At 41.1% G+C, this 23,317-nt stretch overlaps 1 protein-coding gene across 5 annotated transcripts in view; it reads left to right on the top strand.

The window, feature by feature from the left end:
• The window catches only part of actn1 (actinin, alpha 1), a 57,083-nt gene that overhangs the window by 18,782 nt on the left and 14,984 nt on the right, over positions 1–23,317 (top strand). For 3 of the 5 annotated variants that reach the window (XM_085442570.1, XM_085442572.1, XM_085442573.1), the window contains exons 2-9: positions 7,721–7,835; positions 8,242–8,361; positions 12,355–12,441; positions 13,011–13,098; positions 16,401–16,479; positions 16,773–16,854; positions 17,599–17,684; positions 22,314–22,406. In XM_085442570.1, the coding sequence (XP_085298696.1) occupies positions 7,721–7,835; positions 8,242–8,361; positions 12,355–12,441; positions 13,011–13,098; positions 16,401–16,479; positions 16,773–16,854; positions 17,599–17,684; positions 22,314–22,406 (750 nt within the window). Of the gene's footprint in view, positions 1–7,720; positions 7,836–8,241; positions 8,362–12,354; positions 12,442–13,010; positions 13,099–16,400; positions 16,480–16,772; positions 16,855–17,598; positions 17,685–18,886; positions 18,973–22,313; positions 22,407–23,317 lie in introns of all 5 variants that reach the window. The other 2 variants (XM_085442571.1, XM_085442574.1) reach the window with 1 other exon arrangement.

Below are 23,317 nucleotides of genomic sequence, written 5' to 3' on the forward strand. Positions count from 1 at the left end.
AACCACACTACGTACGGACAAGCGCCTGTTTTTATGGGTTGTCGTTAGCAACAACGACGGTAAAACCATCGCGTGTCCGCTTGTTTATTTTCCACATAAACCTTTCACAATAAAGCTCAAGATCCTGTTGAGACTTTTCAAAATAAACTGAATCACGTGAAAGAGTATGCAGAGTATTTACGGATGAGAAGCAAAAAAGAGCCGTCAGGTGCTAAAAAATAAACCTTTGACTCAAACGTTAGAACAGGCTTTTCCCCGCAGCACGCTGTGTAATAAATACAAAGAAAACGGCGGCCGTTACAACTTATGTCTAAAAATGTATAGTTTCATGCATCTGTTAAAACACTCGACTTCACCTACACGAAGCCCAGCTGGAAACACTTCACACAAGTCGAGCTGCCCGAGATTCACAGAATTTACAGAAAATGTTACATTTTTGTGATTTATATCGTTATCAGGACGATAGATGTCTTATATCGGGATATGAGATTTTGGTCATATCGCACAGCCCTACATCCATGTAAACCTCATACAACTGCAACTTGGCTGGTGGTGAATGCCTACAATCTCCAACCATCCAACAGTTTTCATCTGCTTTTCCGAAGTAGGACTGCAATGGCAGTTGTCTAAGCCCCAGCAACATTTTCCAGATCCTTCTGGGGAGTCCTGAGACACTCCTAGGCCAGGCAAGATCTAAAATCTCTCCAGTGAGTTATGGGTCTACCTGGGGTCCCCCCCCCCACCAGCTGGGCATGGTTTGAAAGGCTTAGAGATAGTAACTCTTGCTGGCTGTTCTTCATCGTCTCTGTCTGTGAACATATAACATAGTTATTCCTCTCTGTACCATCAGTTTCTTTTTTGTCTCCCCCTCAACTTCTGAGATGGGTTTTAAGCCTTCTTGCATGCCAGATGCATGGAGCCACAGCGCAGCAGTCTGCAGAGCATCCAGACAGCAGTTTGGCTCGTCCTGCAAGGCTCTTTTTCCCGCTATGCCTCCAAACTGAAGACGGCAGTAACACGAATCTTATCCGATCTGCTCTGCCAGACCTTTATTCTCAGTTCTGGGTTTTGGATGGAAGGATGTAACAAATAAATGAAGCCAATATCAGATTATGGCATTGTCAGAAATGCACAGGGAAGCATCAGCTGTGGTTTAACTTTAGCTTGGTTTTCATTCGCGTTTTGTGGCTTTTTGGCCACATAGAGGCTTCTCTTGGATGTGCTTTGGGCTCAGTTTATACCACAAGGCCCTGTGTTTTTGTCTCCTTGGACCTCAGTTTCCTCAACGGCATTGTCAGAGTTCACCAAATTTTAATTAAGCGTGAATTATTTGTACTGATATGCTTTGCATGTCTGAATCTACACATTTCTGTAATTTATTGGAAATAAAATTACAAACACAGCTACGATTAAGCTTTTTTCCTGTTTCCCATGAACGGGAAAATGAGGAACAACTCAGCCTTTTATCATTTACTGCTCACGTATTCTTGAGCAAGGCACTCCTCTCCTGCACAGCTGTTCCTCCGGGGTGCCATTTTAAATCAGAATGTGCTCTCTGTGAGCATGTCTGGTTAAATGCAATGTCCTAATCCATCACACATCAGGAAATCATCTGGGGGTCTGAGGAGGAGGAAAGTGCTGTATGACTGTTAGCAGCTCAGTTTTCCTGGAACAAAAAAACTCTCTCCATCAGCACTTTCCTGCCCCACGAGCCAGTGTGAAGTGAAGGTAGGAGAAATACTTAGGATAGAGATGACAGTTTTTACCTGCCTAGGATCTACAGAGGCCCATTTCCATGTCAGCTCATCCAGACAGTATTTATTCTCATTACTGCAGGAGCTGCAAGCAGCAGTACAATTTTTCATGTTGTGGATTTGATTATAAAACAGAAAAACTACTTCTTTTTTAACCATCTTTGTTAAACATTTTGGAGGAGATGCTGGAAAGATATTTTCCTAGACTCTATTTTTTTCATTGCAGTTTATCTGCCTGTTTCTGGGGTTTCGTGGGGACACGAGAGGCCCTGAGCTGGAGGCTGAGGCTTGAGAAACCGGTCGCAGTGTTGAAAACCGCCTTCCTGTGTCAAAGGCTCTGCCAGCACAGTCTGCCTTTCCTCTTTCGCCTAAACTCACCCTGCCTGTGTGTTTGGATATGGCAGGGGCTCGCACTCATGAGCTGGCTTGTTTCACTAAAAGGATTGTACTAATATGGAACTGGCAGAGAGGCAGGAAATCTTTTTTCTAAGTGAGGGTGATTAATGAAGTGGGAGAGAGGAGAGAGTGGGCAAAAAGGGGGAGGATGGGAGTAGAGGAAGAGGAGTGAGGGGAGGTGGTGGGTTTTTAAAGAAGAGGGAAATATGTGAGAGTTTTATACAGTGAGAAATGATTGTAGTTACTAATCATAGTGTATTAATCATAGTCACTGCTTCAAAACCTGATTAATTCTTTAGTGCTTTTTCAAATAAAAACAACAGTGGCTTACTCACAGTCACCTTTTAATTGAGTAATGTCATATGTCAGGATGAGTCTGCTAAAACAAGTTAATCTGTGTCATCTATAATCAAGCTTCAGTCGAGCTGACCTTCATTAGATATTTAAAATTCCCAAATCAAGTCAAATTATATTGGTAGATTTTTTTCTTGTAAGTCTGTTAGGGATTTTTCTCCCATTTTGCAATATATGATCAGTATTATCATTTATTCCTGGTAGTTTGACAGGTTGAGGTTTACATATAAGTGAACCTATTAAATCCAAACAGCTTTGTAAAAAGCACTTTAAAGAATGGCAGTATGGTTGAAACAAAAGAAAAAGCTCTTAAGTTTACAGAATTCTTTTATTTATTTGCTTATTTATTTATATAATACATTTTTCTTTTTGCCCCACTCCCTGCAGTTAAACTTGGTCAGTTTTATTCTTTTATTTATTCATCTGTATGTATTAACATTGCCCCAGATGTTCCCAGAAATGTCCAAACCCACAGAAATATGCATGTTTATTGACTTTAATAGTCCATTTTATTTTGGTTGCAGTGAGCTGTTTCATATCCTCTTTATGCATAACAGTCACCAAGCAAATGCAAACGGTAACAAAACAAAGTTTTACCAGTATATTAGCAGAATAACTTTAGCAAGAGTATCTGTGGGTAAGCAGTTGGCTTTGACAATCACAAATAAAAATTTCATGCAGTACATGTCTGTGAACTTCTATGTAACAGGTCTAGAGACTGGTTAGCAACCATCTGGCAAATGGTCACAAGGGAAAAGACTTGAGCTTAAGGAAGTACAACTCAAACCAGATATTAAGAATGTCTGCCTTCAAAGTAAAAGTTGCACCTTTTTAAATGTGTTGGTTACATTTAATTTAAAGGTGAATTTTCTCTGTTTCTGCTTCGTTAGCATCTGCCAAACCGACATCTGCCATGCAAACTACATGCAACCTGCAAGCCATCACAAGAAAGTTTTCAGTATAGCACTCTTTGCAACCAATTTCATAGTAGTAACTACTAGCAACCACCTTTCCCTAGTGACCAGGAGTTACCACGAGGTTACCGACCGGCCTTTAGGGCTGCATGAATAGTAATTACAGCTACTGCATACAGATTTTTCCCTTGCAACCAGTGGTTGCTAGATGGTTGCTCACTGATCTCTAGCTGTATTTTACTAAAACCTGAGTCAGATTTCTTTCATTGGTGCTGGTGGTTAACAAAATACCCAGTGACATAAATTATTATAGAGTGTTTATAACCACTGAGTACAGGTTATCCAGGTTGAGTATCCTGTGGTATTCAAGGGTCCTGAACTGTGGATTCGGTGGTTGCCATGGGACAAACATTGCATGCAATGATGCTCACTGGCAGACTTCCCCGAAGTTGATGTGGAGCAGATTTCTCCCACTCTTGACCCCTGTTGTTTTTACAGCCTGCCTCAGTTCTGGGAGGCTGAGACCAGACAGAGAAAGAGAGAGAGCAGAGAATGGGGGAGGCCTCCAATTTTTACGACCCTCCAGTTCCTCCCACAGACACATTCAGCCCTTCAGTCATGCTTTCACTTTGCTCTGTTACACGTTATGATGCTGAAGCTGAAACAGACTGCGTTAAACGGCAGTAATGAGAACGATTTTGCACTGGCAGGACTCTGGAGCAGACATGTCAACAGCTTACAGAGATTCACAGCACATACTGTACTGACACAAACTGTACAAGGACCAAACAGTTGCACATGGAGTGCAGAGGAATAGTACGAGACACGCCACACCGTGGATTCATATAATGAGCAGTTTTTAATTGCTTTAGGTGCTTCACAGCTGCATGAGTTTTTGGTCAGTTTGCTGTATTGATGTGGGCAACTCTGTCCTTTTGTTGCAGATCCAAAAACAATGACACAGTTTTTTTTTTGTTTTCTTTTTAAATCAGTCCCTGCTTTTCAACAATCACACAGAGAGAAGTTGACGGTAGTAGAGACACAGTCTCAGTGAGCTACAGAGTTGAGATGATGGGTAAACATGGGCTTTCTTTAATATTGTTTTTTTTTAAATAAATGTAAGTCTTGAAGTTTTAAGTATATTATATTGATGTCACATCATATTGTGCCTGATGATACTGTGTAAGGTTTTTTTTTTTGACGATGCTACTCAACCTGCGTCCTCCTCAGGCTATAAATATATATGTGCTAAGCACAGGGAAAGCCCTTCAGCCTCACTCTTAGGTAACTCTCAGAGGTTTTTCTCTCTTAGCTCTTTAGGGAGTCCACCACGGCTATTAATTAAGTTGGGTTGGCAATCTTCTGCAAAGACGAGCTTGAGTCATATGGAAACTCATTGCACAGTTGTCACATTCAATCCCAAGGAGGAGCAATGGGGAAAACGTGACCTTTCCACTCTGTAGCAGTCGGTGCTGGACAAGCAACTATAACCAAGAATCCTTCAAAGTGGATCTTAAATCTGGTCTTCCAGGATAAAGTGTTTTATTCCAGGAAAATAAATTATCATCCTAACAATTTATTGATGGAAAATTTGAAACAGATCAGATAGTATATCTTCATTTTTAACATTACAATAGAAAGACTTTTAGGTTGAGGACTGAACTGTGCTGGGTAATGTCGCTGGCAAGTCTCACAGATGCGGTGACCTCAAGTGGATCTTGGGTCAACAAAATGTGCACATTTCTTTTATTAACTTTCTTTTTTGTAAGATTAGACTGACTAGAGCTTTTCAGGTCAAAGCCATGCTTGGCTGTCTGCTCGTGCAGTAATCTGTCTCTCTGTGATCAGTGGAGCAGCAACTCTGAGCCCTGCCCTGCCAAGAGCCTCAGAACACCTGAAGGTGTCTGGGAGTGTAGTCCACAGCGCAGCCAGAGGGGGGTCATGTGAGGGTGCAGGTGGCTGCCAGCCTGGACTGTGTGCTGTTGCCAAACTCCACAGTGACCCAGAGACTTAGAGAAACTGCAGGAGGGCCGGCTAATTCCTGTCAGGAGGAGGCCTGTCGTCCAACCCGAAGCAGCCAAACTTGCCCTCCTTCCAAGACATTTAACAAGCTAACATTCCTTCTGGGAACTTTTAGTCGTTTTCACAACTGTGCTCTTTGCAGCTTCACTCTGAGTGTTTTCAACACTCTGGTCTTCATAAACCTGCACTAATCACGAGTTTTAGGTAAAAACTCATTTTATTCTGCTCAGAGCATACAAAACACTCCACTTTGTACTTCACACCATTTCCTGTCTTTTTTGCTCTCCTTTAACATGAAGCTGTTTGCAGGTGGTTAGCAAAATTTCCTGATATAATTTAGATCGTCTTTCTGTTATTTTGAAGGTGTTTCACAAAGAGGAGGGAACAAAAGAGCTGGCACTTGTCAAGAATGACATCTTAGACAAAAAAGAGACAGAACATTGTAAGAATCTGAACCTGCAGAGCCAGCAAACACTCTTTGATTAAATTGCACAGTATTCACACAAGCTGCTGACAGCACAGCTCTGCCTCGACTGTTTAAAACATTTGGAAAGCCCCTAAAGGGACTATTGATTAGAATTATTTCAAATATCTTAGTGCCTGTTGGAGCTTGACTTAAATCATGAGTAGTATTGCTGGAAAGTAGTATCTTCTGGGTTCAGGGCGTGTGCCTGCTGTTTGCACATAAATCTTCAGTGCTGGTCTTTTTCCGTCAGTCCTGCCCTTAGGGATGAAACACCATATAATCTGTCTGTTTCCCTTCACATCTTCTACAGTATCTACAGAGTTTCCTCCAGTTTTTTTTCTTACTCCACCACACGCCATCAACCTCGCACACATCTTAAACCCAGCTCTTCCACACTGTAGTTTATTGATAGCCGTGTAAACCTCACGCGACTCCATTTTTAAGCGTGATCTCATCACGGAAGTTCCACAAGTGCTTCGAACCAGATCGCCAATGACTTTTAAGTGGCTTTTGTTCCCCAGCAGTAGAAAGCAAGCCAGTGAAAGACAGTGTTGGCTTTCATAAACGCCTGGCTCTGCTCCTGCAGGTCCTCCTTCAGCTCTCTGGAGGAAACACAGTGTCTGATCTGCGCACAGTGGATGCAATTAACCCGGGAACTCATAAAAAGGCGTTTTGCAACAGGGTGCATAACGGGCCCAGTCCTCATGCCAGCTCCTGTTGGGCGGTTGAGGTCCTGCTCCAGATGGTTTCCATTAGCATGTTTGCATGCCAGCAATGCCAGACAATCCAAGGCTTGCTACACCTACTGTATGTATACAATGGTCCAGTGTGTGTGTTGAGTGAAGAAAATCCAGAAGTCAAGTTTGTCGGCACCACAGGAAAAGGTGAAAGTGTGGGAGCAGGGATTGCATCTGTCCATCAACAGATTTCCATTGATATGTAACTTTTAAAGGTCCCGATGTTGTGGTTTATTAGTCCTTGTAGGAGAACTTCCTTATCCCTCATAAACTGTAAACGGAGCTGGCAGTGTTTCAGTATTTTGTTCACAGATATCCTAACCAGACATGATTTCCTGGCAGCTTTTCCCTGTGGATAGCAATGTTGGGCTAGACTGAAAAATGTCAGCATCTACTTCAAATTCTCAGAAAATGCACAAATTTTGTACAAACATTCGTAGTTCCCAAAAGATGAACTATGTTGATTCTCTTATTTTTTACCAAATTTGTGCCCTAAAGCTAACAGCATTCCTGTGAGCTGTTCTTTGTTTTACAGCTGATAATTCTGGTGCGCTACTGTACCCACATTGGTGTTATTTAATATGTCAGAGAAAGATTTAGTCCCATTATTTATGCCAAGTGCAATGAGCCAAAAATGCAGGATTTATGGCATTCACCATCCACTGTGCCCGTTACTCTTACAGCAAAAAGGTTACAGTTCAAGACACAACAACAGTGTGTACTTTGAAAGGGCAGATGAGGTCTGAAAGGAGGAGGAAGTGGTGTGTGATCTGGAAGGCTGAGAAAATGCAAAAAAACCCACTTAATTAAATAAATCTGCTAATCCAAATAATCTCCTGCTGATGATATTGTCACCGTTGCTTGCTTGATTTTTTTGAACTAGTGCCAATATCATCAGATTGTAAAACTGAATAAGCCTGCAATACAATACAATGCAAACAAAGAAACTCTAGTTGCTTGATAAGTAAACTTGCCCCTTTAAGAACCTGGTTGGCTCATGTTTGGTGTATATTTTGCAGCACATTAAATACACACATGTGACGGTGTTTTTATCTGATTTCTTTCCCCATCATATAGACGTTTACAGCTTGGTGTAACTCTCACCTGAGGAAAGCAGGCACGCAGATTGAGAACATCGAAGAGGACTTCCGGGATGGACTGAAACTCATGCTGCTGCTGGAGGTCATCTCAGGTGAGGGAAAAAAGCTCCTTGCTTAACAAGATTACCTGAATGAAAACAGCACTTGTTGATTTTTAGCTACCAGAATTCCCCTTACAGGACTAGTCCAACAGTATGCTTGTATAAAATGTATTTCTGACAGCTAAATCATAGTGTAGATAACACTCTCGTGTTTGTTTGAACTAAAGAAACACAATTTTAACAGCTTTATCTTCTATAATGTGTCTGGTTATGAGAGGAATTTAAATTAAGGCCTTCATATTTGATTATGCAGATGGAAACCAGAGCTGTAGGTCAATTTGAAGGTGGAGTTCAGAATGAAGTATTAAAATAACATTACATTGTTTTTGTAAGATGTCATGTATTTTTGCTAATCAAAAAACATTTTTCTGTAATTGAAAATGTGTTTCTTGTCCAGGCGAACGCTTGGCCAAACCAGAGAGAGGCAAAATGAGAGTCCACAAGATTTCCAATGTTAACAAAGCCCTCGACTTTATCGCCAGCAAAGGAGTGAAGCTGGTTTCTATTGGAGCTGAAGGTGAGTGATGTCACATCAAAGCAAAGGTCAGACAGTTTCCACAAAACCCAGAATGACCTTCTCTGTAGTTAGTTTGCATTTGTCACCTGTTGATTTTAATTAGGTCATCAGCCAAATCAATAGCTACTGTTCTGTTGTAAATAGTTATGTATAATGTGGCCTCCGGCCCTCCCTCTCGCTTTCTCACCCGTTACCATGGCAGTGGCACAGGCTGCTGTGCGGTTTAATGAGATCCTTATTGCCGAGTGCTCGGGCAGAGCTTGTGCTTTGCAGTGCATTTTCTGAGAGTAGATCTTAGGATCAGCAATCCCCTCTGGGGCTGAGGCTGCTCATTGTTCAGCACAAATAACTTGGGGATGTCCACCCTCTTCCCATCTGAGAGTAAACAAGTCTTTAGCAGAGTAAACACTCGACTTTCACTTTCTGTCTCTCTCACTCTCTCTGACTGTCTGCCCAGTCTTGGCCATATGCATAGTTTGCATACATGTGTTGCAACAAACAGGAAGTCTGTCAATGGCTGTAGATAATCTGAAAAAAATCATATACTGTCAGATATTTTTTGGCTTACTGTTTAGTTTAGAGTGAAAGTAAACAGATATTTTGCAGAGCTCCTCAAAACGCTGAAAGATGGCTTTAAAAACTACCCAGAATTACTAAAGATGGTGTGCTGATTTTGCTGTTAACAGTTTAACATTTATGTTCCTGAACACATACTGCAATCCCTATGAAATCTGCTTACAAATGAAGTTTTCGGTTCTTGAGTTGGAAACAGGTATTTCTATATATCGTCCAAGGGTGGGGGGAAATACAGACCTCAAGGGTTGGTTTTAGATCTCACCCTGGGTCAATACACCTGAATCAAATGATTAGATCATTACCAGGCCTCTGGAGAACTTCAAGACATGTTGAGGAGGTAATTTAGCTATTTAAATCAGCTGTGATGGATCAAGGACACATCCAAAACCTGCAGGACACCGGCCATTAAGGCCTGGAGTCCCCTACCCCTGATATAGTCAGTGGCTATAAATGTGTATCCCCCAGCCTTTTGGCAAGTGGTTGCTGGGTAAGATCAGCTTCACCCAAAAATCTCCTTTTTTCCTGGAAACGTGAAAAAATGGGACAGAGAAAAGGAAATTGGAAAATTCAACTTCATAGTAAAAGGTTTGCCTTACTGTTGCAATCAACAGGTTTCAAAAGGGGAAACTTTTACTTTGAAGGTGTATGTTCTCTGTTTCTGCGGTAAACTACTGGTGACGACCTGCTAGCAACAAAGAAATCCCAAGGAGGAGTGCAGCACCATATATCTCTTTGGGTCCTGTAGCAACCTCCAGCAGCCACTCACCTATTAGTGGGATTTTTTTCTGGTTGCCATATGGTTGCTGACTGGTCTTTAGGGCTGTGTGACTGAGGCCTAATGCAGTCAACTCAGCCACACAGCTCTGCCTATGATAACAGAAGTCCCACAAACCTGCATGTGCAAAGTGAGGTTAATCTTAAAGTGAGACAAGTGAAAATTTCTTCATTAAGGAACAATTGAAGGTAAATACAGGAATAAGGAATAATTTTAACTGTAAAAAGCACTCTAGCAGAGTCTGTTCTACTGAAAATAAACAAAACTAAAGCCTTAGAATTTAAGGTTGATAGATTCTCCTTCAATTTATAACTGTATTGACTAAATATGTATTATATGTTTTAATGTTTTTGTGAAGTGTCCCTTTAATGAATATGATCCCTTGGACGGTGGCTAAGACGGGCATTACTGTCCCTCCCCAATGCCTCCCTTCCTTAATAAGGTTAACCTCTGACCAGTCTTAACGCCTGCTGTTCAGAATCTCTTGTCTTTCCATCATAAGCCGGTCTCTGTCAGCGTCGTGCACAAATCTTGCAAAGAACTCCTTAGCTTGAGAAGGTTTTAATGACAAAAGCTGAGCTGCAACGCAAAATCTGACAAAGTCACAATTGTGCTTCATCTGCGTAAACATGGATTGAATGAAAAATTGATTTAACATATTTTTAATTCACAAGCTGTATAAATGTCAACTTTTTAAGTGGCTTATAGTATTATTTTATTTTAAAATATAGCAACTGAATAAGATTTTAGGTGATTTTTGCAATTAGGGGGAATAATTAGTTACTCTGGTCCACCCCACATGAGCTCAAACTTGTGGGGTAGATGAGTTTGACAGACCTGATCTGCAATGTCTAAACTATAAAAAAAAAAACTGGTTGTGTCATTTTTCCTTAGCTTGAGAGATATCAGTTATGTGTTCAATGAGACCAGCAGTAGGAAAGTCAAAAATATTTGATTACAAACAAAGAACACCAGCGAATAATCACAACTGAGACAGGGCAGGTGCATTTTAAATTTAAATTAATTGAAATAACTTGAAATTAACTAGAGATTTTTTTTCTGCCCAGAGTAATAGTATAAAAACTCCTAAGCCAGACCAACATTCCAGACAGATTATCCGCCTGGAATCCCCTCCTGGTCCTGCCGCTCTGCTAGCTGTGTTGGTGGGAAGTGACTAGTCGAAGGCTCAGGTCTTTGCGACTCCTCAGGGGGTTTGTTGTGGGTGAGGGATAAAAGACGGGGGGATGCAGTTTCAAATGGAATTAGAAGGATTTTTGTTCTTCCCCTGGTGGATCAGTCATGTTCATTAGAGCTAATCTCAACATGTATCTGCATGTGTCAGCCTGAAGCACCGAGCTTGACTTTTTTCTGCCTCCTAATTCAATCGCGGGCGTCTTTCGCACCGCGTTACACGCAGAGACATCTGACTGGCATCTCGCAGTCTGAGTTTGTCACAGTCGAGCGGCCGTGCTCCAAGCCTTATTGGATTAGAGGCAGAAACAAATAATTATTGAAGGCGGGCAAACAGGGTGACCTGTTGGAGGGGATTTTCATTATCGACAACACAGAGAGGGCTGGACACAGGCAGTTCGTTCACAGCCTTCAGCTGCCGGCACACAGCTGATTGACAGCTTAACAGGTCTTGGCTCAAATCACTGAATCATCACATGTTTCATTCATAAAGGCTTTGCTGCACACATAAGGGAAATCATTAAAGTGGAGTTGAGTGTTTAGTTGACCTCTTGGTTATCTTGTTGTCTAATCTAAGCATCGAGATTAAAAGATTTTGAACACTGATATCTCAGCAAGTAGCTGTTTTACTAAATAGGGATCAAAATATAGTGGAGTTCTTAGCAGCAAATGAGATCAGCCTCCCTGCGCGTGAGCTGTAACCTGAGCGTCTCCACTCTCTGTTTTGGTAGCTGGTTTGTGTGCAAGTGCATGTTAGGTTATGTGAGTCTGTTAAACTGCTGGCCTCACAAGCATTCACTCAGTAGTTTAAGTATAAGAAACTACTCATAGTTGGGATGTTGGTGCCTTAGGATGACATCCAATTGTTGTGCTGTATTTTTAGCATCTTTAAAATATGATAATTTTAATGGAAATGTTTTCCAAACACCCAAAATACATATAAGTTTTGTTGCAATAACATTTACAGTAAATGCCTGTATCTATACAACACAGAATAGCAATATAGTCTTTTAAAAGCTATTATAAGTAATCTTAACATCTAATATTACTGTACAAGTCTCACAGAGCAATATGATGGGTTTTTTTTGTTTGTTTGTTTTTAAACGTGTCTGCGTTCCTGAGAGTTTCTTCTGCTATTTTTTTTTCCCCCCTGTTGAAGGAGTTTTATTGAGTGTTTTTAATCCACATCAAGGGACTAAGAATAGGTGCAGTCTGTAAAGCCTGATGTGGCAAAGTTTCAAAGTTTATGGCAATCCATTAAATAGATGAAACCAAAGGGCTTTGCCTTCTCCTTAGAGCCATGGACAAAATTGTCAGCTTTTAAACCTAAAAATTTAGTTTTTCTTTGCTTGAAAACCACCAAACAAGCCAGATGTGAGAAAAATATATTATACTATAAGTGCCTGCTGAATGCATCAGTCCTGAAATGTTACTGGTTTTCCCTCTTACAGAGATCGTAGATGGCAACGCCAAGATGACCCTGGGAATGATCTGGACCATTATCCTCCGCTTTGCCATTCAAGACATTTCTGTGGAAGGTAGCATTGTGTGTGTGTGTGTGTGTGTGTGTGTGTGTGTGTGTGTGTGTGTGGTTGTGTTTGTGGGAACATTTCCACACGCGTCTTATTCATTTGGTTTATTGAAAAGAAGCCTAGCTCACTGTCTTCATTTGCAATTGAAAACACTTTTCATTGACACAGTGTCTCAGTGTTAAGACCTTTGCACTGAGCTTAAAAAAGCTTCTTTTTTTTTCTTTTCAAGGTGGAAACGTTTGCGATGTGGTCCTGCCCATGGTTAACGTATATAATGCATTTACAGGATAATCCAATTTAAACGCCAGACGTTTGTAAAGTTTGCTTTGTGCGGCATTTCCACACTGTGTTTATTAGTGAACTTTGCTTTACTGGTTTGCTAAAAGAGGATGTTTGACACCATTTGGTATTGACTGGAAATAGGAAAGCATGAAACCTCCAAGCAGTCACACATGCTTTCCATTCTCTTCACCTCCACTTAATCCAGCACTAAACAGGGATTAGTGGAGAGTCGGTCAAAGTAAAAGCCCGAGAGTTCCTCCAACTTCACAATGATCCCTTCTCTCCAACCACAGAGACATCTGCCAAAGAGGGCCTCCTGCTGTGGTGCCAGAGGAAGACTGCGCCATACAAGAATGTTAACATCCAAAACTTTCACATCAGGTACGAGGCTGGAGAGGAGCACAAATTAAGCCACACAGATGGTTGTTTTACTCACATGCTAAGCTGCAGTTGCAGTTAATCACATGAGATTGTGGAACCATAAACATAACTATCGGAGGCTCAAAATTTGATGTCAAACAGGGAAAATTAGACTAAAGAATGTGTACGAGCAGGGGTGCCTTCACCTCAGCTAAAAACAGTTTTAGCTTAACCTCAGTGGAAAAATTTACCTTTTGTGCATTTTTGCTTTTGGCTCTTCGTTGTTCTAATGCTCATTTATAAGCAAACCTTAAAATAAGATGAGGGGAAAAAGGAAAACAGCCCAGTTTGTTGCTTAGTGTTGGAAATATTTCTGACAATCAGGAGATACAGTAAGCAGATATTACCTGAGCAAAAGTTCAGAGCTGGATTACAGGAGGATGGTTAAATATCGTCCCGTCCACTCTGGCTTATGTTACCTTTGTCTTTGTTGTTCGTCTTTGTTTTGGAAACTCTGGGAAAAACAAATCTTTGCAAACGCACAAATCTCATCATGGGCGGACGATGAAACGCTTAAGCACCTGAGGCATGTTGTTGCTCGACTGGCAGGTGCACACACACATAAACAGAAGTGTATTTGTGTCACCTTGTGATCTAGATCTCTTCTAACACTATGAACTATGAATAACCTTAATGCAACACAGATTCTTAGGTTGCGTCCCAGCTGTGAGACAACCTGTTAGAGATTTTTTTTTTTTTTAAAATCTCTGACAGGATGCTTCATCATGTGTTTAAATTCTGTATTTGGGTTTAGTCTTTGTTCGTGTTCGAGGACTTGCACTTTCAGGTATCCTGTTGCAACCATTTGTTGCCACCTATGCCAAAAAAATTAAAGCATAAGCCTCTTTCAGTGAAGTGTTTTTAAATTTTGGAAGTCCCCTTACTGACACATGATACTTTCCTACTGGTAAGCTTTTTATGCATGAATCCTTCTCCAAATATCGGCAAAGGGCACTGCTTCAGTTAAAATGTGGTTTTCAGCTTGGCTGTTTCAGTGAGGTCTTTATGTGGAGTTCATTTTTTAAAACACCCGAATTACACAAACACATAATTTCATAAATAGCTCAGACTCGATGCAGATGAGAGCTGTTGCCTCAGACAGCGTTGATAGGTAACAGATCAGACTTGAAATAGCAGAGTGCACACCCTTAACCAGGAACAGACAGTAGACATCCTCGTAAAGTATACTGTGAAACGCAGGAAGTGGAAGTAATTATCCATAGACATGTTGCATGCAAATAATTAATCAAATTACAGCTGTAAGTTCTGAATGTGAAAATACAAGTGAGGATGCTACCCAGGCATCCCTATTTCAGGCCTGGCTGGGCCTGGATCCATGACACAGAATGCCTCCATGTATGTTGAATTATTGAAAGAAGACCTCTGTGATCCTCAGATGTGGATGAAAGCTGAGATGAGAAGGTGGAGATGAGGTCATTTCAGGAGAATGGGATTGCCAGAGCAGAGTCCCGATCTTTGATGTGGTCTCACTGTGAGAGATGATAGCAGGGCTTTTGAGATGGAAGAGGAGGGAAGAGTACAGAGTTTGCTTTTTCTCTCTGAACGCTCACATACTGCTGCTTCAGGTATAAGAAGCAATGAGCACCCTTGTAAAAACTCCTGTTGTGCGTTGCAGGCACTTTTTTATGGCGAATAATACATTAAGCATCCCATCTCACTAATTTGTTGTTTGGAGCCAGAAAGCACTAATAAACCTTCTCCAGCTTCCCCAGATTGATGATATTGTGCTGCATTTAGACCGACTGGTTTCAGCACCAAGGGCACCAATCAATGAGCCACAGAAGGCCAAGCTAGAAATATATTTCAGAGAAACAAAATCACGATCAAAATCAGATTTAGCTGCTATGCCTTGTATGGATTTTACAACCTGGGATCCAAAAATAATAGGATGCAATGACTTGGAAATAATTTCAAGTCTAATATCTAATCTTAAAATCGCAAAATATCCACATGGTCGGCTTTTCTCCACATATTGGAGATACGAAAGGCTGGAAAGTAGTGAAATATAAATAAGAGCAAAACAAAACAATTGACAATAGCTCAGTAATATGATACGGAATTATTTCTCAGATTACATCACAGTGCATGATAGTTTTAAATGATTGAGAATTATTTGTATACAAAGGCCTTCTTTGTGCTTAGGCTTACTTAGGTTGAAGGCAATGACGGTTTCCTTTATAAAGCACATTTTATTACACACAATCCTGATGTGCTGAACACAGAGGATTAAAGTCCTGTTTAGGTTAACGGTGCCTTAAGGCAGTGAAAACGGCAAAATATAATAAAACAAAAGAAAACCAAATAAAACAACACAAAAAAACACCTGTGGAGTGTAAGCATGTGTGATCAAAGTTTGAAATTCCTTTTGAAAATCATAGACACCCCATGTTCTGGGTAAAAGAGGATCTGGCCATCTGGTGTCTTATGAACACATGGTTACATTACCAGCATCTGGATGATATGGGAGTATATTAGTGCATATAACATGTTGATCATCAAATGGCCAAATGTTAGCATTATTGCCAGTCTCATCAAAAGGGAAAGCATAGGCAGAGAATATCTGCATGAAGATTGTTGTGCTGCATCGTTTAAATATGACAAAATGCAGTAAATGCTGAAGATGAATTATAAATAACTTTATATGAGTCACTAAAACCTGGCATTCTATTGTATTTGTGCAGAAGAGAGCCAGTTGGTTTCTGCATACAATAAAAAGCGAACCACGTAACATCTGTTAGTGAGTCGCAGTGAGATCGCTTGCCAAGACAATTGCTCTGGAAAATGAAAGAAAACCAGTACCAAGATATCATGTCTGTTGAGTGTACAAAAGTGTCTGAGCAGGAATATCTTTTTCTTTGAATGTGTTCCAGGCTCTGGCGCTCAAATTCCAACAGATATCCGAGTTTTAAACAGTTTCTCTTTTGAAAAGCACCAAAAGCCCCACCTTGGGTCCCGAACACACGTTGAACATCTGTCTCGTCTTAGTATGTCTTATTTCTTATTCTGCAACAAAAGCACAAAGGAAAATTTCATGGCAAAGGATAAAAAACATTGAATTTCTTAAGAGCTATTGTTTGAGCACGTTTGGTGCAGAAGATGACAGTAAAATGGCACGTGGTGTTGGAATGATTCGGGGTTGACACAGAGCTGATTAAGGAGGACAGACTGATGGGGATGGTCTTGATTAAAGTTAAATTCCTGCCATTTTTCCTGATCACTCTTTCTCTGCCTCGTTCTCTCAGCTGGAAAGATGGTTTGGGGTTCTGCGCGCTCATTCATCGACACCGTCCAGAGCTCATTGACTATGGAAAATTGCGCAAGGTGAGTGTGCTGCTCAAAGGCAATGGAAACCCCGAACTGGAGCTGTAGACAGGAGTCACTGCGTTTCAGATGCCTCAAATAAACTCTGAAAATAAGACAAGGAAGTAACATGATTGTCTTCTGACCAATTAACGAGAAACTCTAGCTGTACCTTCTTCTGTAGTGGTTGCCAGCCCCTGTAGCTAACTTTAATTACCATGCTTATATCTCCAATGATGATGTTAACTATTTCTATGGTGCAGTTAAAAGCAATGTAAAAGTCTTGATGATCTGCTGGTTGTTCCTGTTGCCAGGACGACCCCATGACCAACCTGAACACAGCCTTCGACGTGGCAGAGAAGTACCTGGACATCCCCAAGATGCTGGACGCAGAAGGTGAGCAGGCAGGGAGTCAAACTGTAAAATCACGTCACGAAGAGCAGATTTCTTGCCTCTCTTTGTTTAAAAGCAAAAATCTGCTCTCTTAGATTTCCTCTTCAGAAATCTGAAAGCTCTTTGAAGACCTCGGTGTCACCTTAACTCGATCTTTGTATTATTGCATCACTTTATTTCAAGTTTCAACCACTCTAACTGCTTTAGTGTTTACAGCTGTGAGAGTTACTGTGCCTTCAGAAAGAGTGGAGGAATGCAAAAAATACCACTTTTTCTGTCTATTTGTTGAATTTTTTTTTGGTAATGACATTCTGCTTTGACTTTAAATGACCAACTTTTCAACAAGTGCGCGTTATCCTGATTCCTGAGAGGGTATATTTTGGCCTTAGCATTCACTTGTGCAGCTGTGCAAACAATGGGAGACTATTTTCTACTAAATGTAAATATTCAGTTCTTTCTCTACAAATAAATTAAGCCTTACTGACGTCATCCTGTATCTTCAAGTATGGTTTGCTCACCAAGTAGTTTTTAGATTTGAAAACTGGAGGTTTTCTGTTAAGAGATGTAGCTAAAGCCCATAAGCGCATCTGGTCCATACCACTGATTTTGTTTTCGTTCTAAATATTATTTATGTGATGAGTTTTGTTTCCTGTTTCTTCATTTAACTGTTCTGTGTTTAACAACCTCCACCTCCTCCCACTCAACCCTAACCTCCATCCCCTCCCTGACGTCCTCTCTTCCCCACAGACATTGTGGGCACTGCCCGTCCGGACGAGAAGGCAATCATGACCTACGTCTCTAGCTTCTACCACGCCTTCTCAGGCGCTCAGAAGGTATCCTGGATGCAGCGTCTCCTTCCTCCTCCTTCTCCTCTTCGCCTCACTCCCCTCTTTCCCTTTTTTCCACCTCCACGTGTTTCTCCTAACAGTATCCTTCTCTCTGCAGTGCACAACGCCCCCTGCAGGGGTCGTCTTCTTTACTTTCCGCATGGTTCACACTACCAAATGCATGATGGGACAAAAACACGCTGTTCTTAAAGGCAGCGAGTGCAAGTGTGTCTCCCGTCTACCTTGTTGTAATGGCACTGCAGGCTAGCGGAGCCACCCCTCATTAGGGTTTCATGGTGCTGAGCAAAAGCAGAGTGGGAAGTGTGGCGACGTTTATCTGATCGGAGTGATGGTGATTGGCTGTGATAACAGCAATGGCTTGACACAAATTAGCCTGAAGTGTATTACAGAAGGGGATATGTGACTGTTTAATTGGACGATTATGTTCAGCCCTCGGAGTGACAGCTTAAATTGAGAGTGAAGGAATGAATACAATTAAAACTGGTGCTTCGTAGTCAAGCAGGAGGCTGGATATGTGGCAGCTGGTTACACACAGGAGTCCATTTCCCTGTTTCTTTACAGGAAAGAAGTGCTACTTTGGAGTTTCTCAGTGGGATAACGAATTCCTGTCTGTTAGTTTGACAACAGCGTACATAGAAATACAACAGGAAATGTGAGACTGTGCTGCACCTCTGCAGCATCATGAGGCACAAGTTATATAAGAGCCAGGTTCATCTAAGAGGCCCAGCAGTAGAGAGAGCACTTCACCACAGCTGTGTTTAAGCAACGTGCACTAAAAACGTCTGTGTTTATAAGTGGAGAGAGTGGTGTGCCTCATTGAGAGAAGTTAAACTACAGCTGGACTCTGGATTGCATCATAGATAAGGAGGTGTGGGATGACATACAGCTGGCTCTCAATGCAACAAAATGAAAAGTTAAAACACTCAAGAAACCATTACTCCTTATAAAATGAATGTGTTTTCACTTCATGCTTCCACCTCCCACTTTGAATCAAGGCAAGCATCTCACTTTTCACGAGAAAAATTAAGAATCGCTAATAACAAGCTAACTTGAAGACCAACTGCAGGTAAACTGGAGATAACTTGTCACTGCACCCCCTGCTGGCCTTTTTTTGTCTCTGCACACTTTTACACTGGTGCCTTTTTCTCTTCCCTGTCCTCTCTCCTTTTCCTCTGTTCCCTTGGCAGATATCATTAGCACCTTGAGGCCAGATGAGAAGGCCGTCATGACTTATGTGTCGTGTTATTACCACGCATTCTCAGGCAAACAGAAGGTGAGAAATAAAACATAATAAAAAGTTTAAAAAAAATCACAAAATACCTGCTGTACTGGTTGGCAGTATTTTTTTTGTCTTAGTTCTCTGAAGCTTTTTAGCATTTTTTTTTAGCTCATTGTTTGGGTTATACAGTTCCATGTTTCCATTCACTTACACCTCCCTCATAGCAATGCATCATTGGTCCAGCTTCAGACAGCAGACAGAAACAATAAGAGTTTACGTATTTAACATAATGGAGCATTCAGTAGCTAACAGGAAGTCTGTGGAGATGAAAAATAGAGCTAAAAGCAGGGTCTATGTTTTGAATTCGTATGTAAAGTGTCACGTTTCCTACTACAATAACATAAGTTTCTAAAGAGCATTTTCTCTTGTCCTGCAGTAAAGGCAGGGCACCCAGAGTTCTTCCTCTCTGCACAGCAAACCCTGATTATAGACTAGGTGGGAGTAGGATATCTGGTTGCTCTGACTTCATATTAAAACATTAAGCAATCCAAGAAACACACACATATTTGCATTGCTGACATCATTGCTATCTGAAAATTGAGTTTATGTGCCTCGAAGTGCTATCGCTTGATGCATTTTTATTGTGGGTGGCTCCACTGGGAGACTTGGCTTATTCAGAGCCTCCTTATCTCCTCTCTTTCAGCAGTATATTGATCCCTGATACAATGTACACCCCTGCAACTAGTCCCTGCACTCTCAGTGGAATATATTATTCCAAAGACATGCCAAATCCGCTAAAGATCTCCGCAGCGAGTAATAGAGACTTATCACACATGCAGGATATCCGCTAAGTCTCCTGTACTTAAAATCTTTATTAGGATCCACTTCTTAATGGAGCTCTCCTGAGAAGCAGGAGTCCGGAAACTGCTGCTGGCTGGCACACAGTCTACAGCTCTGGCGTAGATTTCAGAAACAATGGGTGGAGGAACAGTTACTCCTCCTCTCTTTAACACCTCCGATTTCACCCTTTAGGGCAGATATTTAGCAATAAACACTATGAGTTAGACATTCCTATGTTGGAACGCTCTGCACGTGGAAATCCTCACATTAACTCCACAAAGTTAAATAACAGTATTGTTTTTTAAGGAAGTGTAATTCCTGATAATCAGGCTACAATTCAGTCTCTGATCCAAAAATGGATTCTGTGCTACATGATTATGTTGTTATTCCTTTTTCTCCCTTGTTCAAAAAAGGTGGCAGCAAGGAGACACATGTGTATCACCTGTTTGCTACATGACAATGGAACATGAATATAAAAAACTATTAGTTATTTCTCTCATTGTGGAGGTTTCATTGAGCTTTGATGGAGTTTGTAGTTACACACATATTCCATCTTCTTTAAGGTCCAATTTTAAGTTACGGCCCCATTATTAACATTGGATCACATGGTCCATTTTTATTAGTGCATAGTCTGTGTGGCGAGGAGAGTGCCCAGAATTTTATCACAGTTTGTCGCTCTTCTGTGCTTTGTTTTAGCTTCTTTCAGCTCTTAGTTTTGCTGTCAGACATGCCAGTTTATTTCTTTTGTTTCTCAGTCAGTGTTGTCAAATGTTTAAAGTGAAAAGCTCAGTTAAACTTCACACTAGACAAAAGAACTCATTTATAGCTGCTAAAGAGACAGGAGGGAACGGGAGGGAAAATTGCAATCATGCTCAAAATCTGTTATTTGGTAGAAATTTGTGGTGTTTAATGAGTGTTTCTGCTATCCCAAAGGGGCTAAAAATTAGTAATTGCAAGTTTAAGGGCTTGAATCAAAAAAGGAATGTCAAAAGAATCAAAGAACTATGATCTCTAGGTTTTAATGCGGGACCTATTATGATAAAATTTCCTTTAATTGTTCCATTAAAAATATTTGTTATATCAAGTCTTGGTGCGCCCCCTTAGTTTTTCCACTGTCTGAAACAAACCATCTCTTCGAGTTGACTTTCTTCTGACCTGAAGGTTTGAGCAGCAGGTCTGTGGGGCTTCTGCTGATCATACAGAAGAGACACAAAATAGGGCAGTGTCCACAGTGGCACCGCAGATAAATGGGAAGATGGTTTTCACCTTAATAATCCTTCCCTCTGGTCGCTGTGATCTCACAACAAAGTAATTCATGAAAGAGGTCCTGGCTGTCGAGCCTTTCATTAAACAGGCCCAGCATGCAAACATTTGCTCACAGAAGCACGACCTGCACATCATGGCTCTCCTTTTAAGGCAACTCCTGGTGGAACCCCCGGAGCATGTCTCTGACCGAGCCAAGTTTCCCCTGTGATCTCTTAACAAAAGAGGCTGGTAACAGTCCTCAGTGTGGGATGCCAGGCTGTGAACTATGAAATGGGGCAGGAGGGAGACTCGGGTTTAGCTTACTGAGACTGTGCACCCTCTAAAAGGACACTGCTGCAAGGCTGTGCTGCCTTTTCAATCAATACATTTACTTGTCAAGCACTTCAGAGGTATATTGCCAATGGTTTTGATTTGCTGCAGTCGCAGATGGAGTTTCTTGTTTTATTCTAAAAACTGTGTCTGGGTGTGCTGCATTTCTCAGCTAAAATCTGCTGCATATTTTCCAGACTTTATGCATGTCACTTCAGTTTCTGCTTGTATTTTCTTTCAGAATTCTTTTCTCTTTACAGCATTTTCATCTTACACACAACAGGTTACCTGACTACATATCGTCACAGTGACTTATTCATACATTGTGCATTCAGTATTAAAGACTGAGAGAGGTGTTATGTCAGAGATGAGCCCCTCTGTTCCCCCACTGGGCTTCACTCTACATTTCTCCAGTCAGAGCTCTCTTTATGTAGGTTGAGAGGCTAAAATAACACTATTTGCTGCTGCTATGCTATAAAAAGATAGTGTTGCAGAGAGAACGCTGCCCCTACACCTGATGGCAGGTACAGTTTAATGCATCATTGTTACAGCTCTCTGAGTTGTCACCGTTGTTCTCTAGAGTCGTGCCTGCTGGAAACAGGCTGGACTCTATTTAATCTTGGGGCATTTCATTGACATTCTCAGTACAGCACACACGTCCAGGCATCATTATACATTATAGGTATGGTAACATGCAGTGACTGTCCTGATTTTACTTCCCTGCAGAGCTGTTGCTGATGTATTGCTTCATTCCCTAAAAATGACTCATTTGGGAAATCTTGGAGTGCTTCTGTGTAGGCAGTATGGATGGATGGATGGATGGATGCAGTCAGATCAAATATATCACCTGTGGCACACTCACCAGTTAGATATGCAAGGAACATTAGAGATAGCTGCATAACACCAAGGCTCAAAATTTGCTCTGTCTCTCTCAGCTGTGGGTCTCACTCTGTTTCCCCCCCCTCGCTCCCGCCATTTAGGCAGAGACAGCGGCCAACAGGATCTGCAAGGTGCTGGCTGTCAACCAAGAGAATGAGCAGCTGATGGAGGACTATGAGAAGCTGGCCAGTGATGTGAGCACACCCCAGTTTTTATCCTTTAATTGCCCTGCAACTTCTCTACTCCCCCCCCCCCCCCTTTCTGTTTTCCCCACCCTTACTGCACCACTCCTTCACCTCCTACCCCTGGGGGTTTTTGTGCTCTAAACAGGTATAAACATGGCAGATCAAGATAACCAGCGGCCAGACAAACAGGTTTTAGGCATAGAAGTGCACCAGATAAAATCAGATTTTTTGGTAGTCGGTCTGTTTTCTCTCTCATTTTATACCATTTGCTTATAAATGAGGTTTTTTGATGTAGCAGAGAATTAGACCAGATTGGTAAAGTACATGCTGCATGATAACATTATAGAGTTACCTTACAGTTATGTAAATTGTCACAGATTAAACAAACAGATATGAACTTAACGTGTTTATTTCATTCTATCCTTACGTATTTACCTACCACAGTACCAGTGGGCAGGTTCAGGCTAGCACTTTATGCCACTGAAGCTGAGACTTTTATCTCTCATGACAAGAGAAAGTATGTCTATTTCCCCAAATGATGAACAATTCCTTGAAAAAATCAGTGGATTTTTAAAAGTTAACTGTTTATTAAAAACTATTTTAAAAAGACTTATTTTTGGTGCATTCTTGTTGTAAAGTCAGGTTAAAATAAGTGAACTTTCAATACAAAAATATTTGTGTATATCTGATGCTGTGTTATAGATAATGGTAAAGAAAATGAGAGAAAACAAAAAGACACAAAACATACATTTCGTTGCAATCAGTTAGTAAAACGTAACTAGTCAACTAATTATCTCACCTTATATTCTTTCTTCACATGTCAATCACATCCAACACATCTCATCTTCTTCCTCTCTGACGATCATTACGCTCCATTTTCTGTGATTTGCATGGTTCTTCTTCCCCATTCATCTCCATGA

This window comes from Copadichromis virginalis, linkage group LG19 (assembly GCF_057382275.1).
Source record: "Copadichromis virginalis isolate Kocher_CV1m ecotype Utaka linkage group LG19, C_Virginalis_male_GT1.1, whole genome shotgun sequence".
Taxonomy (NCBI): domain Eukaryota; kingdom Metazoa; phylum Chordata; class Actinopteri; order Cichliformes; family Cichlidae; genus Copadichromis; species Copadichromis virginalis.